Source organism: Heptranchias perlo, chromosome 9, assembly GCF_035084215.1.
Source record: "Heptranchias perlo isolate sHepPer1 chromosome 9, sHepPer1.hap1, whole genome shotgun sequence".
Taxonomy (NCBI): Eukaryota; Metazoa; Chordata; class Chondrichthyes; order Hexanchiformes; family Hexanchidae; genus Heptranchias; species Heptranchias perlo.
The window spans coordinates 76,943,318-76,964,687 of record NC_090333.1 but is presented as its reverse complement, the minus strand read 5'-3'; the positions used below and the strand labels follow the sequence as shown (position 1 = coordinate 76,964,687).

Sequence of the window (21,370 nt, the reverse complement as noted above, 5' to 3'; positions counted from 1 at the left end):
AGCTTTGCTAATAAATTAGGTCTATTAAATTTGCATGTTTTATGTTACAAAATCTCGAAACAAGAGGGAGACAGTGAATTGAACATCGACGTTTTAAGCTGAAAAAAGATGAGAGTTTTTATGCGGAGCTTTTAAAGATCTTTCTCGGCGTAGTGAAGGGATGCAGACAGTTGCAGATTTATTCCTCTCACGCTGACCTCAAGACAACAGCAATACAACCTGCTCTCTGACCTCCCCAAGTCTATTTCTAGATACAAGCAAGCATCAGACAGTGGTGTAGGCTGCCTGACCTTCATTAAGAAATGGAAAACGAACAGAGCTCCTTCAAAATATTCATCCAAAAGAAATCGGAGTCTGGAATGTGCTGGTCAAATAGTAACTTGGTTCCATTCAAATGTAGCCAATTTAGGAGTGTAAAATCACAGGTCAGTCATGCCAAAATTTTAAGTCACAGATATTCTTGTCGTGACCAAACGCCCTTGCATTACCTTCACTTCTGTTTTTCATTCTCTATCCTCACTCCTTGTGCTTTTTCATTTCTATTCCCCTCTCTCTCTGCTCCCTCACTTGTGCTCCATCTCTCTCTCTTTTTGCTCCCTCACTTGATCTTCTGCTCTTGGTTACTATTCTGTTGTTTTTTTTTAAATCCCTCTTTCCTGTTTGTCTTTGCAGCTGTAGGTGGACAGGGAGAAGCAGCATCAGGGGTTAGGCACGTGGGTATGAAGGCATCAATATTTGACGTCAAGGGAACAGAGAAAGTCAGCAGCATCCGAGGGAGGCGAACACTGATGACTGCAGCCAATTGGTAAAAATCCAATGCAGCCTCACCGTCCTCTGTGACTTCAAAAAAAAATCAATTGAAGTCAGGAGATCGGTGACAGCCCCAGCTGGACGTGCAATCCTATATAGCGAGGGAGTTTCATGCTTTGGAGTGGGGGAGGGGAGGTCAAGGCAAAGGCAGAAGTAACATGCCAAAACAATTTGTGGGGCGGGAAGACGGAGCCCAACCCATCGCTCCCTCCCCCAGTTGTTGTACCTAAGCCTGTGACATAGGAACAGGAATAGGCCATTCAGCCCCTCGAGCTTATTCCACCATTCAATTAGATCATGGCTGATCTGTACCTGGACTTCACTTATTCAACGTCGATCCATATACCTCGATACCTTACCTAATAAAAATCTGTCGAGCTCAGTCTTGAAAATTTCAATTGACCCCCAACATCCACAGCCTTTGGGAACAGAATTTCACATTTCCACTACACTTTGTGTGAAGAGGTACTTCCCGATTTCACTCCTGAATGGCCGAGCTCTAATTTTAACATTGTACCCTCTTGTTCTGGATTCACTGGGTTTATTCTATTGAATCCTTTTATCATTTTTAATACCTTGATTCAATCACCACTTAATCTTCTATACTCACGGGAAAACAAGCCAAGTTTATGCAATCTGTCCTCATCATTTAACGCTTTAAGCGCTGCTATAATTCCGGTGACTCTGCACTGATCCCCCTTCCAACGCCAATGTTTCCTTCCTGAGGTGCGGTGCCTGAAGCTGAACGCAGTACTCTAGGCAGGGTTTGCAATTCATTAGCCTTGTTGATTACTTTTTGTACCTGTATAATCGCTTTTAGTGATTCTGAAGCTAACTGCTTTAGAACCAAAACTTTTTCTAGTTCTTTCTAACAATTGTTCCATATCTCCCTTTAGCACAACCACTTCCACAATCAAAAGTAAAATCCGATGCAAAATACTTAATATCTCAGCCATACCTTCATTTTCCACAGTTAGACTCACCTTCAACTGTGGCCAACTTTCTCCAACTACAAGTCTTTTTTTTAAAAAAAAAACTTTTTAATAAGCTAATATAAGCAGTTACTATTTCTGTTTATATTATTGCAAGCCTTTTTTCATGTTCCCTTTTAGTCTTTCTAATCTCCCAAATCCCTTTGCTCCTCCACAGCTCCTAGCCTCTCGCCATTAAGAAAATACTCCAAATCGTCTTTCTTAGATCCAAAGTGGATGACCTCACACTTCCCCACACTGAACTCAGTCTGCCACAGTTTTGCCCACTCATTTGATGACTATGCCCCTTTGTAACTTCCTGCTCCCTTCTACACAACTTTCTGTGCCTCCTAACTTAGTGTCATCTTCAAACTTGGATATACAACACTCTATTGCTTCATCTAAGTCATTGATACAGATGGTGAAAAGCTGAGACCCCAGTACGGATCCCTGGGGAACACCACTTAGCACAGCCCACCAATCAGAAAACATTTCCTTTATCCCTACTCTCCGTCTCCTGCCTCCCAATCAATTACCAACCCACGATGACAAAAATATACCTTACTAACCAATAGTTTAAGAAATATATATCAGTTCTACACATCTGACAGTGGAGGATAAATTTTGCGGATTTAAAAGTTATTAACACTTCTGTTACAGATTGAGGGCTTCAGGAACAAAACAAATCTAGCATGTCTATTTTTGAAAGCATGTCTGTGTCAGGCGAGAGAAAGCTTGATTGAAATATGACCAAACATTTCATGGTCCTAGTGGGCTTTCAGCCTTTTCTGATTACATTCACAGTTCCCACACATACAAAAGGAACCCAGTGTCTGATTGGGGGGGGGGGGGGGGAGAAAGGAAACAAGAGTAAGCCATTTATTAAGTTTGATGCAAACTTCAATAACATTTTGTTTTGATGGCGGTAAATCTCTATTTATGGATGGAGTGTTCACAGGGAAACCTTCAGGAACCCAGTTCTTGATGAGAGGAAGCATTTTTAAAATTATTATTCGTGTGACAGGCATTTGTCCACAAGTTGATGAATGGACAGTTTTGTACATCACACCCACTCTCCTGACGACAAACACACAAAGAGTTGCTTTGGCAAAAGCAAAATCACTGAGTTCCACTGAAGAGGAAATGTCAAATGTTGAGAATCTTGCACTGGTTTACCTACTTGTGCAATGGCACATTTTGCTTTCACAGGATTTACAGAAGTTGCAACAAAATCAGTTGACATTGTTGCACACACTGATATGGTTCCATGATTCAAAATCAAGGTATTCTTGTTGGTAATGGCCTTCAGGAGAGGGGCAGATGGAGAGAAGTGCATGGGATGACCTCACTTTATCCATGGGCGCCAGTGGGTTATGTCACTGTAGTTATGGATTGGAAACAAATTGATTTGCTTCAAAGGTCACCACTGTGAAGGTTTTGCAAATATATACTATTGGTGCAAGTGTGCTAAATCTCTCGTTTATTTAATAATGAACTCATGCATCACCACAGAAAATGGCACAAATTACATTAGAAACGTCAAAAATGGCTGATAGTTAATATAGTATTAATGACAACGGCATTAAGGACACACTCCACTTATACCGAGCCAAATTCACCAACTGTTATTTTTACTTCTCCCTTTCCCCTCCCGTGCTGCTTTTATTAATGAAGAAGTTTTCACTTGGTTACCTAACAGCACGAGCAGATGGTTTCACACAGACATAGCAATCTATATCTTTAACGGCATACATTATCACAAACAGTTGATGTAGTGTACCAACTTAGCTCAATTAGTACTACTCTTGCATCTGAATGAGACAATGTGGGTTCAAGACCCACTCCAGCACTTGAGCTCATAATCTGGACTAAGGCGAAATAACAGTGTTGCATCCTCAAAAGTGACATTCCTCGGATGAGACTTTAAAGCAACTGCCTCTTCCACTGTTCGAAGAGAATTTGAAATTCTCATGGCACAATTTGCAAAAAAGCAGAGCGTTCTCCCGGTGGCAAGGCCAATGTCCGTACACTGTTAGAAAAATAAATAACTCGCAAGCAAAAACACACGCCACTGAGTCGTCTTACTCAACTTAAACCAAGAATCTGTCCACACTCTGTCCTACCTTGTTCAAAAAAGGATGTAAAGATAAACCCAGAAATTACAGGCCAGTCAATTTAACCTTGGTGATGGGGAAGCTTCTGGAAACAATAATCCAGGACAAAATTAATAGTCATTTGGACAAGTGTGGATTAATAAGGGAAAGCCAGCACGGATTTGTTAAAGGCAAATCGTGTTTAACTAACTTGATTGAGTTTTTTGATGAGGTAACAGAGGGTTGATGAGGGCAACGCAGTTGATGTTGTGTATATGGGCTTCCAAAAGGAGTTTGAAAAAGTGCCACATAATAGGCTTGTCGATAAAATTGAAGCCCATGGATTAAAAGGGGCAGTGGAAACAGATACGAAATTGGCTAAGTAATAGGAAACAGAGGGTAGTGGTGAATGGTTGTTTTTCAGACTGGAGGAAGGTATGCAGTGGTGTTCCCCAGGGGTCGGTAGTGGGACCATGGCGTTTCTTGATATTTTTTAATGACTTGGACTTGGGTGTACAGGGCACAATTTCCAAATTTGCAGAGGACACAAAACTTGGAAGTGTAGTAAACAATGAGGTGGATAGTGATAGACTTCAAGAGGACACAGACAGGCTGGTGGAACGGGCGGGCATGTGGCAGATGAAATTTAACACAGAGAAGTGTAAGGTGATACATTTTGGTAGGAAGAATGAGGAGGGGCAATATAAACTAATGGGTACAACTCTAAAGGGGATGCAGTAACAGAGGTACCTGGGGGTATATGTACACAGGTTGTTGAAGGTGGCTGGACAGGCTGAGAAAGCAGTTAAAAAAGCATACGGGATCCTGGGCTTCATAAATAGAGGCATACAGTACAAAAGCGAGAATCTTATATTGAACCTTCAGAAAACACTGGTTCAGGCACAATTGGAGTATTGTGTCCAATTCTGGGCACCGTACTTTAGGAAGGATGCGAATGCCTTAGGAGAGGGTGCAGAAAAGATTTACTCGAATGATTCCAGGGATGAGGGATCCCAGTTACGTGGATAGACTGGAAAAGCTGGGATTGTTCTCCTTAGAGCAGAGAAGGTTGAGAGGAGATTTGATTGAGGTGTTCAAAATCATGAAGGGTCTAGACAAAGTAAATAAAGAAAAACTGTTCCCACTGGCAGAAAGGTCAAGAACCAGAGGACATAGATTTAAGGTGACTGGCAAAAGAACCCAAGGCAACATGAGGAACATTTTTTTTTTTTTTAAACACAGCAAGTGGTTGGGATCTGGAATGCACTGCCTGTAAGGGTGGTGGAAACAGGGTCAATTGTGGCATTCAAAAAGGAATTAGATAGGTACCTGAAGGAGAAAAATTTGCAGGGCTATGGGGAAAGAGCGGGGGAGGGAGACTAGCTGGAATGCTCTTGCAGAGAGCCGGCGCAGACTCGATGGGCTGAATGGCCTCCTTCTGTGCCGTAACCTTTCTAAGATTCTACCGCCCAGGTCTTCTCTCTACCCAGCTTCAGCTGCTTCATTGTCTGTGTTCTGAATTTTTTTTTAAAAAAGGTTCTCTCATAGCCCCTGCACATCTCAAGACAGATTTACAACACCAAAGCACTAGGCACCTTTCCAAGAACGAGACGTGATAGTGAATTGTCAATTGTTAATTGTTCAGTCTCAGAGAAACAACTTCCCCTCTCGTATTTTAATCACCTCTCATCGGACCATAGATCCACACCCCAGTGGGGCTGTCTTGACAAGGTAACCCCTTTTCAAGTAAGCTTTTGCTCAAAACACACTTTAAAAGAGCTCACGTCCATCCACTTTCCGAGAAAAAATGGCTGAACAATCCTGAACCTCGACAGTGAACACGGACTCAACAATATCACACAATCTCATGAAGGTAGTTCTTCCATTTCCCCCAAAATCAATGCCACACAACATTCAGAAAGGAAAAAAGTCACAGTTCATCTCACCAAGACCACACTAAACTTGACTACCACGTAGACTAGTGTGCTTTCTGGTAATGTATTTCCATAACGTAAAGATTTGGAGTTTGACACCAAATCCCAGTTAATTGTATAGGTCAGAGTCTACTGTACCCTTGGAACCAAACTGAATTCACTCCCATGACCAATCTGCCAAGCCAACCCACATTTATTTGGAAGAAAACTGATCTTGAAATGCATGTTTTATTCTCTCAAATGATTAACATTGCTCAGCAAGTTTAAACTATTTATTTCTCAATAAGAGATCATTTTACACATCAAGTGTTTTGTTTTCAATTTCAAAGAAATTATTAATGCAAACTTGTTTGATCTCGAGTGCTTTTTATGAATTGCTTTTTGTAAACTACTCCTTAAAATGTGGTCAGTTCTACAGGATTGAGAATGATGCCAACAACTCCAGGCAGTACCAATATTCATCAGATAAAGAACTCATTCAACTTGAATAATAAGTTCACTCGAGGGCTGTTGAACAGTTACAAATTTGGAATGTAAATCTCAGTGGTATTTCTGATTATATTAATGCACAGACCTGACCAGACACAGTGTTCAGTAGAATGTAAACATACCACCTGAACACAATCAATTCTCCACAAGTAAGACATGAGCTGCAAACCCTAGAGGTTCACTGCACTGTGTCTGCCAGATTATACACGTGCAACCACTCAAATATTGCTCGTCATCTCAAGTGAAAAGCTTTTCACATTCCTACTTGCTTTGCAGATAATGTAACATTACTTTTCACAGATACGAATTTCCTTATTTTTTCAATACATTTCACCTTGACATAAGAACAAGTCATCTAACAGGGAAAAACACTGTCCCTTCAAGAGCTTTGTATTGTGTTACACCATCTTGATCTTCCAACAACAACTTGCATTCATACAGCGTCTTTAATGTTGAAAAGGCACGCCAGAGAGGCGTAATCAGACAAAAACTGACAGAGGTAAAAGAAGGAGATATTAGGAGGGGCATCTAAAACCTTGGTTAGAGAGGTAGGTTTTAAGGAGGGCCTTAGAAGAGGAGAGAGAGGTGGAAAGGCAGCAAGGTATAGAGAGGGAGTTTCAGAGCTTCGGGTCCTGAAAGCAAGACCACCAATGGTGGGACGAAGGGAGTGGGGTATGCACAAACCACTGCTACATGTCAGACCTCTGAGACACTCATTAAAAGAGAAGAGAACATACACAAAAAGTTATGAGAAAGGTCCAAGCAGTCAGAAATGCTAAGGGCAGGTGATCTAAATAATAAGGCCAGGTTGGTGCACACACAACCCAACCAAAAGAGTGTTGTTTTCCACTGACAGATGAAGATAACAGTTAATGAAAGGATCCATGTTACTCCGAATAGCTGCTTCGTTGACAGTAATGAGAAACCTTATGCACATTAGCCCACACTGTGGTTATAGCACAACTTTAATGTCTTTCAATTTTCCCTAGTGATTTCCAATTACTTTGGGACTAAGGTGGGAGATATAATCTATAACCTGATCTGTTGATCTCTCGGCTCATGGTTTTACCCAATCATTTTATGCTTAGTGTGCCCTGCCCACAGTTTGAGAACGTGATTATCTTACTTACAGTGTCAAATGGTAAGGGATTGTAAAAGGAGGACTTCTGTGATGATGGGCAGGATCTGGAACGACCTGGGACTGGATTTACTGATTATTCCATAGTCAACTTTTCAGTAAATGAGATACCCAGTTTACTTAGTGCTGTTTGTGTCACTGCTCTTCATTCTCACATCGTCCACTTACTGCACAAGTGAACGCAGGTGAGAGGGAAATGATCACAAGTGATAATGGCCTTTGGATATGCGAGTGTCGTGGGATTATGGGTTTGATAATTTTATGATAACTTGATCTCTGTTGGTGTGGGAGAGCCCCCCACATCAACAGAGGTCAAGTAATCACAAAATTATCTCGGAGACCACCTCACCTACAGCCTGTTTCGAGTGCTCAAGGATATCGGTGAAATGCCTTGAAGAGGTTGCCCACCCTCCCTTGCATAGTTGTTGCATTGCAGAAGAGCAGAATAGTTTCTGAATGATGCCAAAGCTGGGGTTCCCTGTTGCACTAAGTAGCTGTCAAATGGTGCGACATTCACCAAGGTAGAACAAAAACACGTTCTAGGAAAACTCTAGGACTGTGAAACGATCATTCACCTGAGAGAATTTCAATATGGTGGACATTGATTACTATATGGAGAATCGTTAAATGTTACCACATACTTGCATCAAAATAGATTGAAGTTCCCATTATGGGCTTTTCAGCCATAATTTGATCATTTCACTGTAGTTACAGAAACAACGAGGAAAATTCTCACTGCAAGAATGTCAGAAATAAAGATAGGAACAAATAGGAACAAGAGGGACAGTGCAGCCAATTCATTGTGATGGGAGTTTCCTGGTTAAATGTGGGAGAGTCATTTCAGTGGCAAGGATGCAATCCAGTATCTCCTCCATAAAATTTGCAAACCATTGCCATGTGAGTTGCAGGCCAGGACAAAAAGGCATTCGAAGAATTGGTCTAATTGTCATTACTAGAAAAAATTGTAGCGCAGCTGGTAACCAGCTTGGATTTCACAGGACAGCAACTGGTTTTAAGATAGATTTTGGAGCGCTAATTAACTGGTTCCATGTTTTGCCAACATTGAATGACTGTCTGAAGTTAGTTTCTGTGGTTGCAAGAAAACAGAAGTGTCGCTGGCAGACAGATGGCACTTTTATCTTTGTACAACAGCAAAAGGAGCGAACACCCTTAAAATAATAAGCACCTGCTCATCTTAATTAAACAAGGCATTGCACATGGGAGAAAATGACCCAAAAGTTTTGAGTTACAGAATAAAGGCATTCCATCTCAAATTTTAAGGGCAACTTAAGATTGACAACACACTCCACACCTAGAACAGCATGCAATAATTTGTTGCTATTTCTCAAAATTACAAGAAATAGGAATGCACAAAATTGAATGTGGAAGAAGCACTTTAGGGCTCTGTAAATGACAGAACATTCTACTCACCATATTAAACCCTAAAATATTAGCCAGTTTCACAGAATGGCAAGATCACAACTTGCGTTGAGTGTCCCCGATCACACCCTTCTCAGTTGATGATTGGAGCTATTGGTTTTAGGCGGGTGCTGGGCAGGATCTGTGCCATCTTGCCAAGGGGGAGGAGAAAATAGCCTCCCTACCTGCCTCTTGGTTGCTGGCCACAGAGAGCATTGGCACAGATCTGGGGTGAGCCTCCTGCTGTCCTACTCTGACGCAACCCATGCAGATCTCAAGTGAAAAGACCAGGCAATAAATTAAAGCCTCAAAAGCTGCAGGAACCAATTCATACAATTTATTGATGTGCAAACAACTTAAAACCACATGTTCTTCTTTTGAAGGTCAGCAAAAGCTGTAATGCTGTAGCCATGTGTACGAAGTAAATTCCTAAAGTACAAGATGGATTGTGCTGCCATTTTACATGATTTCACACAGACTTTCAGGGACAAAAATAGTGCAGCACTTGTTGAAGTAACCAAAGTGAAAATGCTGGGCACAACTGCTGCTTAATTTTCATTATGTAATAGCAGCATCATGGTAAACAGGGAAGTGGGGTTTAGAGTGGATAGCTGCCTTGGGGAGCTGGCACTTGCAGAATGAGTTAAATTCGCTCCCTCAGCTGTGGCTCTTGCCTCTGAGTCAGAAGGTTGTGGGTTCAAGTCCCACTCCAGAGACTTGAGCTCAAAATCGAGACCGACACTCCAGTGCAGTGCTGAGGTGCCGTCTTTTGGCCGAGACGTTAAACTGAGGCCCTGTCTGCCCTCTCAGATGGATGTAAAAGATCCCATGGTACTATTTCGAAGAGGAGCAGGGGAGCTCTCACCGGTGTCCAGGCCAATATTTATCCCTTAAACATCACTAAAACAGATTATCTGGGCATTATCACATTGCTGTTTGTGGGACCTTGCTGTGCACAAATTAGCTGCTGTGTTACATTACAACGGTGACGGCACTTCCAAAAAAAAAGTACTTAATTGGCTGTCAAGCGCTTTGGGACGTCCTGAGGTCATGAAAGGAGCTGTATAAATGCAAGTCTTTCTTTCTCTGTACCAAAATGTCTATATTTCTTCCTTAGGGAAACTTTTGTTGAAGCCTTTTTTGATTTCCCCCCCCCCAATCTTATTATTCACAAATAATGAACTCCAATAGTCCATATACAAACAATCTATCGACCTAAAGAGGCTTGCAAACCAAAAAATAATTGATGGCTAAATCAGGCAGCCTAGATCATCTAGATACAAGAGCTTTCTTTTATGGATTCCTTATTGTGTAAGGCAGATTAAGAGTCTTTTTTTCTTATTACTTTTACTACAATATGCATCAAATGCCTGAAAATCAACTAGAAATGGGGAGAAGGGGGGAGGAGGGAAATGTGACAACTGACATTGGGCACAACAAAAAGCAGCATCCTGCAAGGTTTTAGTTTTTTTAGGTAAACAATATGAAATGCACAGCTGTTCATCAGAGTCTTCTAATGATATTTGTTTCAAGAGAGACAAATGAACAGATGTTAAGGAATGCCAATTCAACAGTTAACAACACGCTGTCACATAAAGCTGTCCAATGTCCTTTTCTGTCCAAAACGCTTCATTATCATGCATCCTTGAAGCTATGTTACACAGTGCGATCACAAATGCTTGCCAGGTGGGCAGTCATTAGTTTTCTTGGATCAATCAAGCTGTGCTGCTTACCTTGTCCTGGTAATCATAAGTCCGAGAGCTAATAATCCTGGCAAATGGAAAAACTCTTCCATTTTGACCCTGATAATGTTACCCAGCACTCCTAGATTAAGCACACCACAAATCAGCCAAGTAAAAAAGAACTTGGATTTATAAAGCGCCTTTCATTACCTCAGGACGTCTCAAAGCGCTCTACAGCCATACATTTTTTAATATACAGTCACTGTTGTAATGTAGGAAACCCGGCAGCCAAATTGCACACAGCAAGATCCCACAAACAGCAATGAGGTAAATGACTGGATAATGTTTTTCTTTTAGTGATGTTGGTTCAAGAATACATATTTTGGACAGGACACCAGGGAAATCTCTCCTTATCTTCTTTGAATAGTGCCACAGGATCTTTTACGTCCACCTGGGAAGGCAGACGGGGCCTCAGTTTCATGTCGCATCCAAAAGATGGCACCTCAGACAGTGTAGCACTCCCTCAGTACTGCACTGAAGTGTCAGCCTAAATTTTGTGGTCAAGTCAAGAGTGGGATCTGAGCCCACAACCATCTGACACAGAAGCAAGAGTGCTACCACTAGGCCCCAGCTGATACCTTTAATAGCTAACAAAGCAACCTCAGTCCCATTTCCTGAACCACTGAACTTCAAAGTGTCAGATCCACAGGCACTGAAGTCCAAGATTATTGAGCAAGTCTGTACTTCTGTGCACTTGATTTTTCCAATAATCTCCTCACCACTTTTTGCCTTAATTGATGGTTAGTCATCAGAATGACTTAGCTCATATCATCTATCAATAGATACAACACATGCACAATTAGGCACCTCTCCAAAATGGAGGCCTTTCAGCAGATGGAGCAGGTGAAACACTTTGCAATATCACTTTCTGGTCATAATAGAACTGTATCTCCTGTTCCAGTGAAACACGGGAGCCTTTAATGCTCATGAGTTCAACAGCCTTAATTCGTTCCAGTAAAATAGAATCAGACCAATTACATGCAAGCCTAGTTACATGCGCCAGCTCTACCCGATTTACAACATTTAAAAGGAGTCATCTCCCAGATGGTAGGCAACATCTGAATTTTAATTAGTCATTTCCCCTCCTGTGGATTGTGGCCTTTCATGTCTTCACTCAGACTCAGAACCTCTCCACTCAGGTTTAATAGCAGGGTCTACCTGAATACATCCAAATCATTTACGTAAAAGTTAACATTTTAAACCAACTGGAAGTACTGTTACGGGCTTCCTTCCCACGTGGTATCCATTCATTCCCCTCTGCCTCAACCCAGGTCTGCGAGAGCCTATACAAGTAAGTTATCCTGATGGGGGAAAGACCAATGATGGGAGAAAACACATTGAGGTATAAGTTGCTTAAATTAACTATACTTGATATGATGGGAAGAGCTCAAGTAGACCACTGAATTTCTCATCTCTCTTCAGAACTGTAACCCCTCATTCCTGGTAACAAATCCATGCCGCGGCTTTTCCATCCTTCAAATAATGGGGTTCCCAGAACCGCATTCAAAACTTCAACTGCACCCCAAGGTTCTCTACGCATTTGACGTTGCCTCCAATTTAAATTATGAACGGTAAACATTTTAAATCCATAAGACCAAAAGAGATAGGAGTAGGTCATTCGAGCCTGCTTCACCATTCAATGAGATCATAGCTGATCTGATTTTGACCTCAACTCCACTTTCCCGCCTTTTCCCCATATCCTTTGACTCCCTTGCTGATCAAAAATATGTCCAACTCAGCCTTGAATGTATTCAATGACTCAGCCTCCACAGCTTTTTGGGGTGAAGAATTCCAAAGATTCATGACCCTCTGGGAGAAGAAATTCCTCCTCATTTCCATCTTAAACGGGCGACCCCTTATTCTGACTATGCTCCCGAGTTTTAGATTCCCCCATGAGGGGTAACATCCTCTCAACATCTACCCTATCGAGTCCCCTCAGAATCTTGTATGTTCAATAAGGTCTCCTCTCATTCTTCTAAACTCCAATGAGTATAGACCCAACCTGTTCAATCTTTCCTCATAAGACAACCCTTCCATACCTAGAATCAACCTAGTGAATCTTCTCTGAACTGCCTCCAATGCAAGCAAGGGCACCAGGAACTGTACGCAGTACTCCAGGTGTGGTCTCACCAGAACCCTGTACAGTTGTAGCATGACTTCCCTGCTTTTATATCCATCCCCCTAGAAATAAAGGCCAATATTCCATTTGCCTTCCGGATTACCTGCTGCACCGGTATGTTGGCTTTTTGTATTTCATGTACGAGAACACCCAGATCCCGCTGTACCACAGCATTTTGTAGTATTTCTCCATTCAAATAATATTTTGCTTTTTTATTTTTCCTCCCAAAGTGGATGACTTCACATTTTCCCACATTATATTCCATCTGCCAAATTTTTGCCCATTCGCTGAACCTGTCAATATCCCTTTGCAGACACTTTTGTGTCCTCATCGCAACTTGCTTTTCCACCTATCTTTGTATCATCAGCAAATTTGGCCACAAGACACTCTGTTTCTTCATCCAGGTCATTGATATATATTGTAAATAGTTGAGGCCCCAGCACTGATCCCTGCGGCACCCCACTAGTTACAGATTGCCATTTTGAAAATGACCCTTTTATCCCAACTCTGTTTTCTGTTAGTTAGCCAATCCTCTATCCATGTCAGTATATTACCCCCAATACCATGAGCTCTTATCTTGTGCAGTAATCTTTTATGTGACACCTTATCGAATGCCTTTTGGAAATCCAAATATACTGCATCCATTGGTTCCCCTTTATCCACCCTTCCCATTACTTCCTCAAAGAACTCTAATAAATTTGTCAGACACGATTTCCCCTTCATAAAACCATGTTGACTCTCCTTGATTGTATTATGAGTCTCCAAATGTCCTGCTACTACTTCCTAGCATTTTCCCAATGACAAATGTTAGGCTAACTGGTCTATAGTTACCTGCTTTCTGTCTCACTCCCTTCTTGAATAGGGTTGTTACATTTGCGGTTTTCCAATTCGCTGGGACCTCTCCAGAATCTAGTGAATTCTGGAAGATTACAACCAATGCATCCATTATCTCAGTAGCCACTTCCTTTAAGACCCTCGGATGCAGGGGACTTGTCAGCCTTTAGACCCATTAGTTTACCGAGTACTTTTTCCTCTAGTGATAGTGATTGTTTTAGTTCCTCCCTCTCCTTTGCCCCTTGATTTTCTACTATTATTGGTATGTTATTAGTGTCTTCTACTGTGAAGACAGATACAAAATATCTGTTCAATTCCTTTGCCATTTCCTTGTTTTCCATTATTATTTCCCCAGTCTCGTCCTCTAAGGGACCAATGTTTACTTTAGCTACCCTCTTCCTTTTTATATACTTGTAGAAGCTTTCACTGTCAGTTTTTACATTTCTTGTAGTTTACTCTCATAATTTATTTTCTCCCTCTTTATTATTCTTTTAGTCATCCTTTGCTGGTTTTTAAAGTTTTCCCAATCTTCGGGCTTACCAGTAATCTTTGCCATGTTGTATGCTTTTTCTTTTAACCTGATACCATCCTTGACTTCCTTAGTTAGCCATGGTTGGTTCACCCTTTTTGTGGAGTTTTTCCTCCTCACAGGGATATATTGATCTATCTTATTACGAATGCTGTGCGCATTCAGATAAAGAACCTTTAATTTTGTCTTTTTACCATTCTTTCCCACCCCGGCCCTGACAAATGATCCCTTGCCAAATGTCATGTTAGAAATTTTAATATTCTATGTACCTTTGATTTTATTATTCACTTTATGATGTTAGTCATCCTATGCTCATTAGATGAAATCAGCTGAATCCCAAGTGTGCCCTTGATCCTGACACTGCCCAGACACAGTCAGAAAAGGAGGAATGATTTGGAAAATCTAATTAAGTCAGCGTCACAGGTCCTTTTTATGTGTGGCTGCCAAAGGCAATATTGGCAAACCACGTACGCCATACTTATACACGCAGGGAAATTATGAAGCACTTACCCTTCGAAATGATATCAAATAGAATGTATCCCCTCTCCTACGAATGGCTTCAAAGAAATCTGGATAACGCTTGTCTGGAGCATAATACACCTGTAATTCACTCCCTGAGTTTCTGTGAAGGGGAGAAGGAAGAGTTAAAACACGAGCAGGATGCAGCAGCATTACGCAAGACAAGATCTGAGGGAAAAATGCATTACCAGAAAGGATTTCAATTCATCGGCTTACAAATATTTGCAATGATGATATAACTTTGATGCAAGAACCACCAGATTGAGAAGGGGAATGCTAGATAACAGGTTGCTTTGATTTAATTTGTTCCAAATGATCATTTCAATCAAGTCTTGGAATTGATTTCTGGTGCACCCCTAGTTAAGCCTCAACTCTTCTGACACAGGCATATGTTTCAATTTTTTTTGAGTTTTTTGGGGGGATAATTAGAGACAGAAGATCATCCACACATTGACAAGATGTTCCTGCACTTTCCACTGATGTAAGCGGTTTGATGACACCTTCCATAAGCAGACCGCATAGCTGATGCACTGAAATTGGTGTTTTTTTTTAAGTTCACTGCCTTGCTCTCAGTAGCAAAGGCAAGGTCTATCACAGTAAATTGCTCCCTGAGAAACATGTAGGATGCCCACTCCATCTCTTGTCAATTCGAAGGCAGAGAGTCATAACTCTAAACCATGTTGTACAGATTAGTTATTTATCAAATTGATTTACAATTTAAAGTGATTCACAGAAACAAAAGAATACAGACGAAAAATACAGCCAGTACAAAAAATCAGAAATAGTCCACAAGGGGATTCATCTACCCTCTGCAAGCATTAGTCTTTCTGTGGTACAATCTGAATAGTATTGAGAATATTGCCATCAGCTTTTCTTACAGTTTCTTGGAATGAATCAAGTGAGCCTTCTTATGTTCCTTCGTAAGCACGGTGCAACCTCAAGGTAGATCTTTCAGGACAAGTTTTTGTACATGGTGCACGTTGAGCCCCAAATGTCCGAAGAATTTGATGTGTTCCTGACATGTTTTTGACCTCCACTGAAAAATTCTCATGTCGTGTAACATTTAATTTCTTGGATGACAGCAATGTCAATCAATCGTTGTCACAAGGATAAACACAGATGAAGGAGGTCATTTGTCCCATCGAACTCATCCTTCCATAACTATGGTTCCCCCCTCACAGTATCTGGCTGCCTCTTCAATGATTCCCAAGTTTTCCTTTCCACTGCCTTATCCCAGAAGTGGGTTTCAGGTATTATTCACTGTGCAGAGCAATGCTCCCTGACATCAGTCTTAAATTTGCATTCAGTCAGTTTGCATTTCGGTCCCCTTGTCCTACAATCATGGATTAAGATATTAGTTCAACTCAAGGCTGTGGAGATTCAGGGCAAATCCTGGGAACAGATAAGAACTCGAAAACAAGTATTCATTAAGACGAGTTATGCCAGAGTGAAAGTTACCCCAGGGCTCCATTTTGGGATCACCATAGTTTCTAATTTACATAAATGACCTGGATTCAGAAACTCAATGCAAGGAAAAAGCAGCAACATATGTAGTCCATGAATGTTGTTGAAATAGTTAAGCACGAAGCTGAAAGAGACTTAGGAGTCTTAGTAGATTCAATGCTGAACAGGTATGACAAATGCAGAGCAGCAATCAACAAAGCCAACAGAATGTTGAATTACATAGCCCGAACAGCAGAATACACGTCAGAGGAAGCTGTAATCAAACCGTACAGTGCTCTGGTCAGACTGCACCTTGCATACTGCATCAAAGTCTGGCCGACAAGACAAAAGGGACATATTCAAACACTGAAGGCAGCACAAAGAAAGTCATGCGGCTGATTCCTCATGTCAAACATTGGGACTATGAGGAAAGACTGGACAAACTTTGGCTTTTCAGCCTAGATAGGAGGTCTGTGTCTAAATGCGCGATCTTCTTGGATATCCTTTCCACTGTGAGCTGGCAGTTTGTGGTGTCGATGGTAGTCATGATGTGGAGATCCATCACCTGCATCTCCACATCATAGATAGGAGGTGCCAGAGAGGTGACCTCAGAGATACTATAGAGGCTGTCGGGCAAGGGAATAGAAAAGTTAATTCTGGAATATTACCTGAAGTTAAATTGGGAGTGTAGGACAAGAGGACAAGGATTGAAACTAGTAAAAGGTAATTTAGGACTGATGTCAGGAAAATCTTTGTCGCACAAACAATCACCAAAGCATGGAATGGACTTCATGACTGATTCAGGAAGGTGGAAATCCTGGAATCATTTAACAGTTGGTGGGGGGAGGGGCGCGCGGCAGGTTCGGATCTTTCTGGAAGGATCAATTTAGATGGGCTGAACGGCCTCCCTCATTTGTAACTAACTTGTGATTGGGCTTTCCAACATTCATTTATGATAACACTTCTTCAAAGAAACCAGGAAGGTTGGTCAGGCTGGCTCTGCCCTTTCTGAAACTGTGTTGTTTCCCATCTAATAGCTAAGCTTCAAACAACAAATGATCAATTTTTATTTCCAATGATCAATTTCTATTATTTTTCAAGTTATTGACATACAGTCCATCATTGCCTGGGTTTGTTCTGTTGCCTTTTTTGAACATGGTTGCCTTGTTGGCTTGTTTTCAAATGCTGACATTCGGCATGAAGCAGCAGATGAATAAAAGTGGAACCTTCCTTGTATTCACAAAGTGCTGACATTTATCATGATGTCCAAGAGTTTATCCAGATTCTCAATTCCACTTTTCTGTGGGAATTCACTAGTCTTGAGTCCCTCCATACAAGTGATGTTAAACTCATTAAACTCTGCTTTATAATCTCCTATGATCAGTGGATACTAGTTTATTTTCCAGTGAATACTTTCAGGAAGTATGCACTTAATATGTTAACTACTTTTATTTCATCTTCAGTTTCAAACCTTAGCAGATGTAAGGGAAATCAATTCTTCTTCGATAATACCATTGTAAACAATTTTACAAATGATTTCCACATCATTCACCTGAGGAAGGAGGAAGCCTCCGAAAGCTTGTGAATTTAAAATAAAATTGCTGGACTATAACTTGGTGTTGTAAAATTGTTTACAATTGTCAACTCCAATCCATCACCGGCATCTCCACATCATCGATAATACCAGAGTAATTTCTTATTCTTGAATTTGGATTCCAAAGCTGTGCTCATTTCGAGTTCTCTCTTGGCCCCTCTGATCGTGTATTTGACATTTTTTTTTTGGAGTGTCCTCCATTAGTCCCAGTAGTTGCCCTCACCTTTCTCCCCACAGGCTTGGCAGAGCTTATTGCTGTTTCCAAAAAAAACTTAATTTATTTGGCATCGTCTTATTATCCATTGAGGGTCATATCTGTTAGTTTACATTTTCTAGTCCTTGTTAAGTACTTATCTTGGATACTCAGTAGTCTGTCTTTTAAGGTATTCAATTTGCCCTTCACTCACATTTTCTGAAGTACCACGTCAAAGTCAAATTCTTTAAGATCTTGGCTCGTTGCTTGAAGTAGTCCCTTTTAAAATTGCATACCCAAATATTGGCTTATCCCAGGTCATGTAAAATATAATCACATTAGTGCTCCTAGGGGACAGCAAGCCTATGACTTTCATTCCCGATACTATTTGTCTCACTTGCCATTAACTCCTTTGCCTCGCATGTGTCGCTACGATTATCGCTACTCTTCCCCTTTCCTGTGTGGTCTGTCTCAGGTAAGCAATCGAAACCCGTCCTTGTTGTACTCACTATTATTAAGCGTTACCCAGGTTTCTGAATACCTATTAGATCAGAATTCCCAACTGTCAGAACAGCCTCAAGTTCAGTCATCTTGTAACAAATGCTGTGAGCATTAACGTATTTGCATTTTGTTCGGTTATGCCCACCCTTCAAAACATTTCTTTTCTTAACTGATCATTTTCCTATTGTTGCCACTAATTGCCTTTTTTCCTGTTTTGGTTATCCCTTCCACTCTGCCCTTACCAGCATAAATCTTGAAATCACTACCTTACTTACCCTCTCTGCAAAGACAGGAACACCAATGCAGTTTGGGTGATTCCCATCCCATCTGAACAGCTTCCCTGCCCAGCACTTGTCCGAGAGCTCGAGAAGTTCATTCTCATCCTTGTGTTTGACCCTCCCTATCTTTGTAAGCTCTACAACTCTCCCAGAACTCTACGTTAATCAGACTCTGGCCTCTTGTACATCCCACCCGACTGTCTTTGCCCCGCTATTGATGGCTGTGCCTTCAGGCATCATATTCTGAAATTCCCTCCCTAAATCACCCCACCTCTCCACCTCTTCTCTTCCTTTTAAGATGCTGTTTAAAACCATCTCTGAAGCTCAGCTTCCATTTTTTTCTGCTTACGTCTCTGAAGCACCTTGGGGCTTCTTCTACGTTAAAAGGTGCTGTATAAATGAAAGTTGTTGTTTGTACGCCATCTCTCTCGTCACATGTTGGTATTTCTAATCTGATTCTCCCAAAGGGGGACGTAGAGTCATGGTTATATTAATGGACTAGTAAATCAGAAGTCTAAACTAATAATCCAGAGAACACAAGTTCAAATCCCACCATGGTCGTTTGAGAATTTAAATTCAGTTTAAAAAAAAAATCTGGAAATAAAAAGCCGGTACCAGTAAAAGTGACCATGAAGCTGTTGGATTGTTGTATCCAGCGGCGATGAAGGAACGGCAATATATTTTCAAGTCAGGATGGTTTCTTTCTTGGAGGGGAACATGCAGGTGGTGGTGTTCCCATGAGCCTGCTGCCTTTGTCCTTCTAGGTGGTAGAGGGCGTGGATTTGGGAGGAGCTGTCGAAGCAGTCTTGGCGAGTTGCTGCAGTGCATCTTGTAGATGGTACACACTGCAAACATGGTGCGCCAGTGGTGGAGGGAATGAATGTTTAAGGTGGTGAATGGGGTGCCAATCAAGTGGGCTGCTTTGTCCCGGATGGTGTCGAGCTTCTTGAGTGTTGTTGGAGCTGCACTCATCCAGGCAAGTGGAGAGTATTCCATCACACTCCTGACTTGTTCCTTGCAGATGGTGGAAAGGCTTTGGGGAGTCATAAGGTGAGTCACTGGCCGCAGAATACCCAGCGCCTCTGACTTGCTCTTGTAGCCACAGTATTTATGTGGCGTCCAGTTAAGTTTCTAGTCAATGGAGACCCCCAGGATGTTGATGGTGGGGGATTCGGTGATGGTAATGACGTTGAATGTCAAGAAGAGGTGGTTAGATTCTCTCTTGTTGGAGATAGTCATTGCCTGGCACTTGTCTGGCGTGAATGTCACTTGCCACTTATCAGCCCAAGCCTGGATGTTGCTGAATGCAGTCACGGACTGCTTCATTATCTGAGAGGTTGCGAATGGAACTGAACACTGTGCAATCATCAGCGAACATCCCCATTTCTGACCTTATGATGGAGGGAAGGTCATTGATGAAGCAGCTGAAGATGGTTGGGCCAAGAACACTGCCCTGAGGAACTCCTGTAGCAATGTCCTGGGGCAGATGATTGGCCTCCAACAACCACTACCAACTTCCTTTGTGCTCGGTATGACTCCAGCCACTGGAGAGTTTTCCCTCTGATTCCCATTGATTTCAATTTTACTGGGGCTCATGATGCCACACTCGGTCAAATGCTGCCTTGACATCAAGGGCAGTCACTCTCACTTCACCTCTGGAATTCAGCTCTTTTGTCCATGTTTGGACCAAGGCTGTAATGAGGTCTGGAACCGAATGGTCCTGGCGGAACCCAAACTGAGCATCGGTGAGCAGGTTATTGGAGAGTAAGTGCCGCTTGATAGCACTGTCAACGACACCTTCCATCACTTTGCTGATGATTGAGAGTAGACTGATGGGGCAGTAATTGGCCGGATTCGATTTGTCCTGCTTTTTGTGGACAGGACATACCTGGGCAATTTTCCACATTGTCGGGTAGATGCCAGTGTTGCAGCTATACTGGAACAGCTTGGCTAGAGACGCAGCTAGTTCTGGAGCACAAGTCTTCAGCACTACAGCCGGGATGATGTCGGGGCCCATAGACTTTGCTGTATCCAGTGCACTCAGCCATTTCTTGATATCACGTGGAGTGAATCGAATTGGCTGAAGACTGGTTTCTGTGTAGGTGGGGATCTCGGGAGGAGGCCAAGATGGATCATCCACTCAGCACTTCTGGCTGAAGATGGTCGCAATCACTTCAGAATTATCTTTTACACTCATGTGTTGGGCTCTGCCATCATTGGGGATGTTCACAGAGCCTCCTCCTCCCGTTCGTTGTTTAATTGTCCACCACCATTCACAACTGGATGTGGCAGGACTGCAGAGCTTTGATCTGATCCATTGGTTGTGGAATTGCTTAGCTCTATAGCATGCTGTTTCCGCTGTTTAGCATGCATGTAGTCCTGAGTTGTAGCTTCACCAGGTTGGCACCTCATTTTTAGGTATGCCTGGTGCTGCTCCTGGCATGCTCTTCTACACTCCTCATTGAACCAGGGTTGATCCCCTGGCTTGTTGGTAATGGTAGGGTGAGGAATATGCCGGGCCATGGGGTTACAGATTGTGCTGGAATACAATTCTGCTACTGCTGATGGCCCACAGCGCCTCATGGATGCCCAGTTTTGAGCTGCTAGATCTGTTCTGAATCTATCCCATTTAGCACGGTGGTAGTGCCACACAACACGTTAGGTAGTGTCCTCAGTGCGAAGACGGGACTTTGTCTCCAAAAGGACTGTGCAGTGGTGACTCCGACCAATACTGTCATGGACAGATGCATCTGCGGTAGATTGG

General features: G+C 42.0%; 1 protein-coding gene across 2 annotated transcripts in view; it reads right to left on the bottom strand.

Annotated features, from left to right (window-relative positions):
- Positions 1 to 21,370, bottom strand: part of atf6 (activating transcription factor 6) — a 331,264-nt gene that overhangs the window by 158,222 nt on the left and 151,672 nt on the right. For both annotated transcript variants that reach the window (XM_067990768.1, XM_067990770.1), the window contains exon 14: positions 14,589 to 14,700. In XM_067990768.1, coding sequence (XP_067846869.1) covers positions 14,589 to 14,700 — 112 coding nt within the window. The remainder of the gene's footprint in view (positions 1 to 14,588; positions 14,701 to 21,370) is intronic.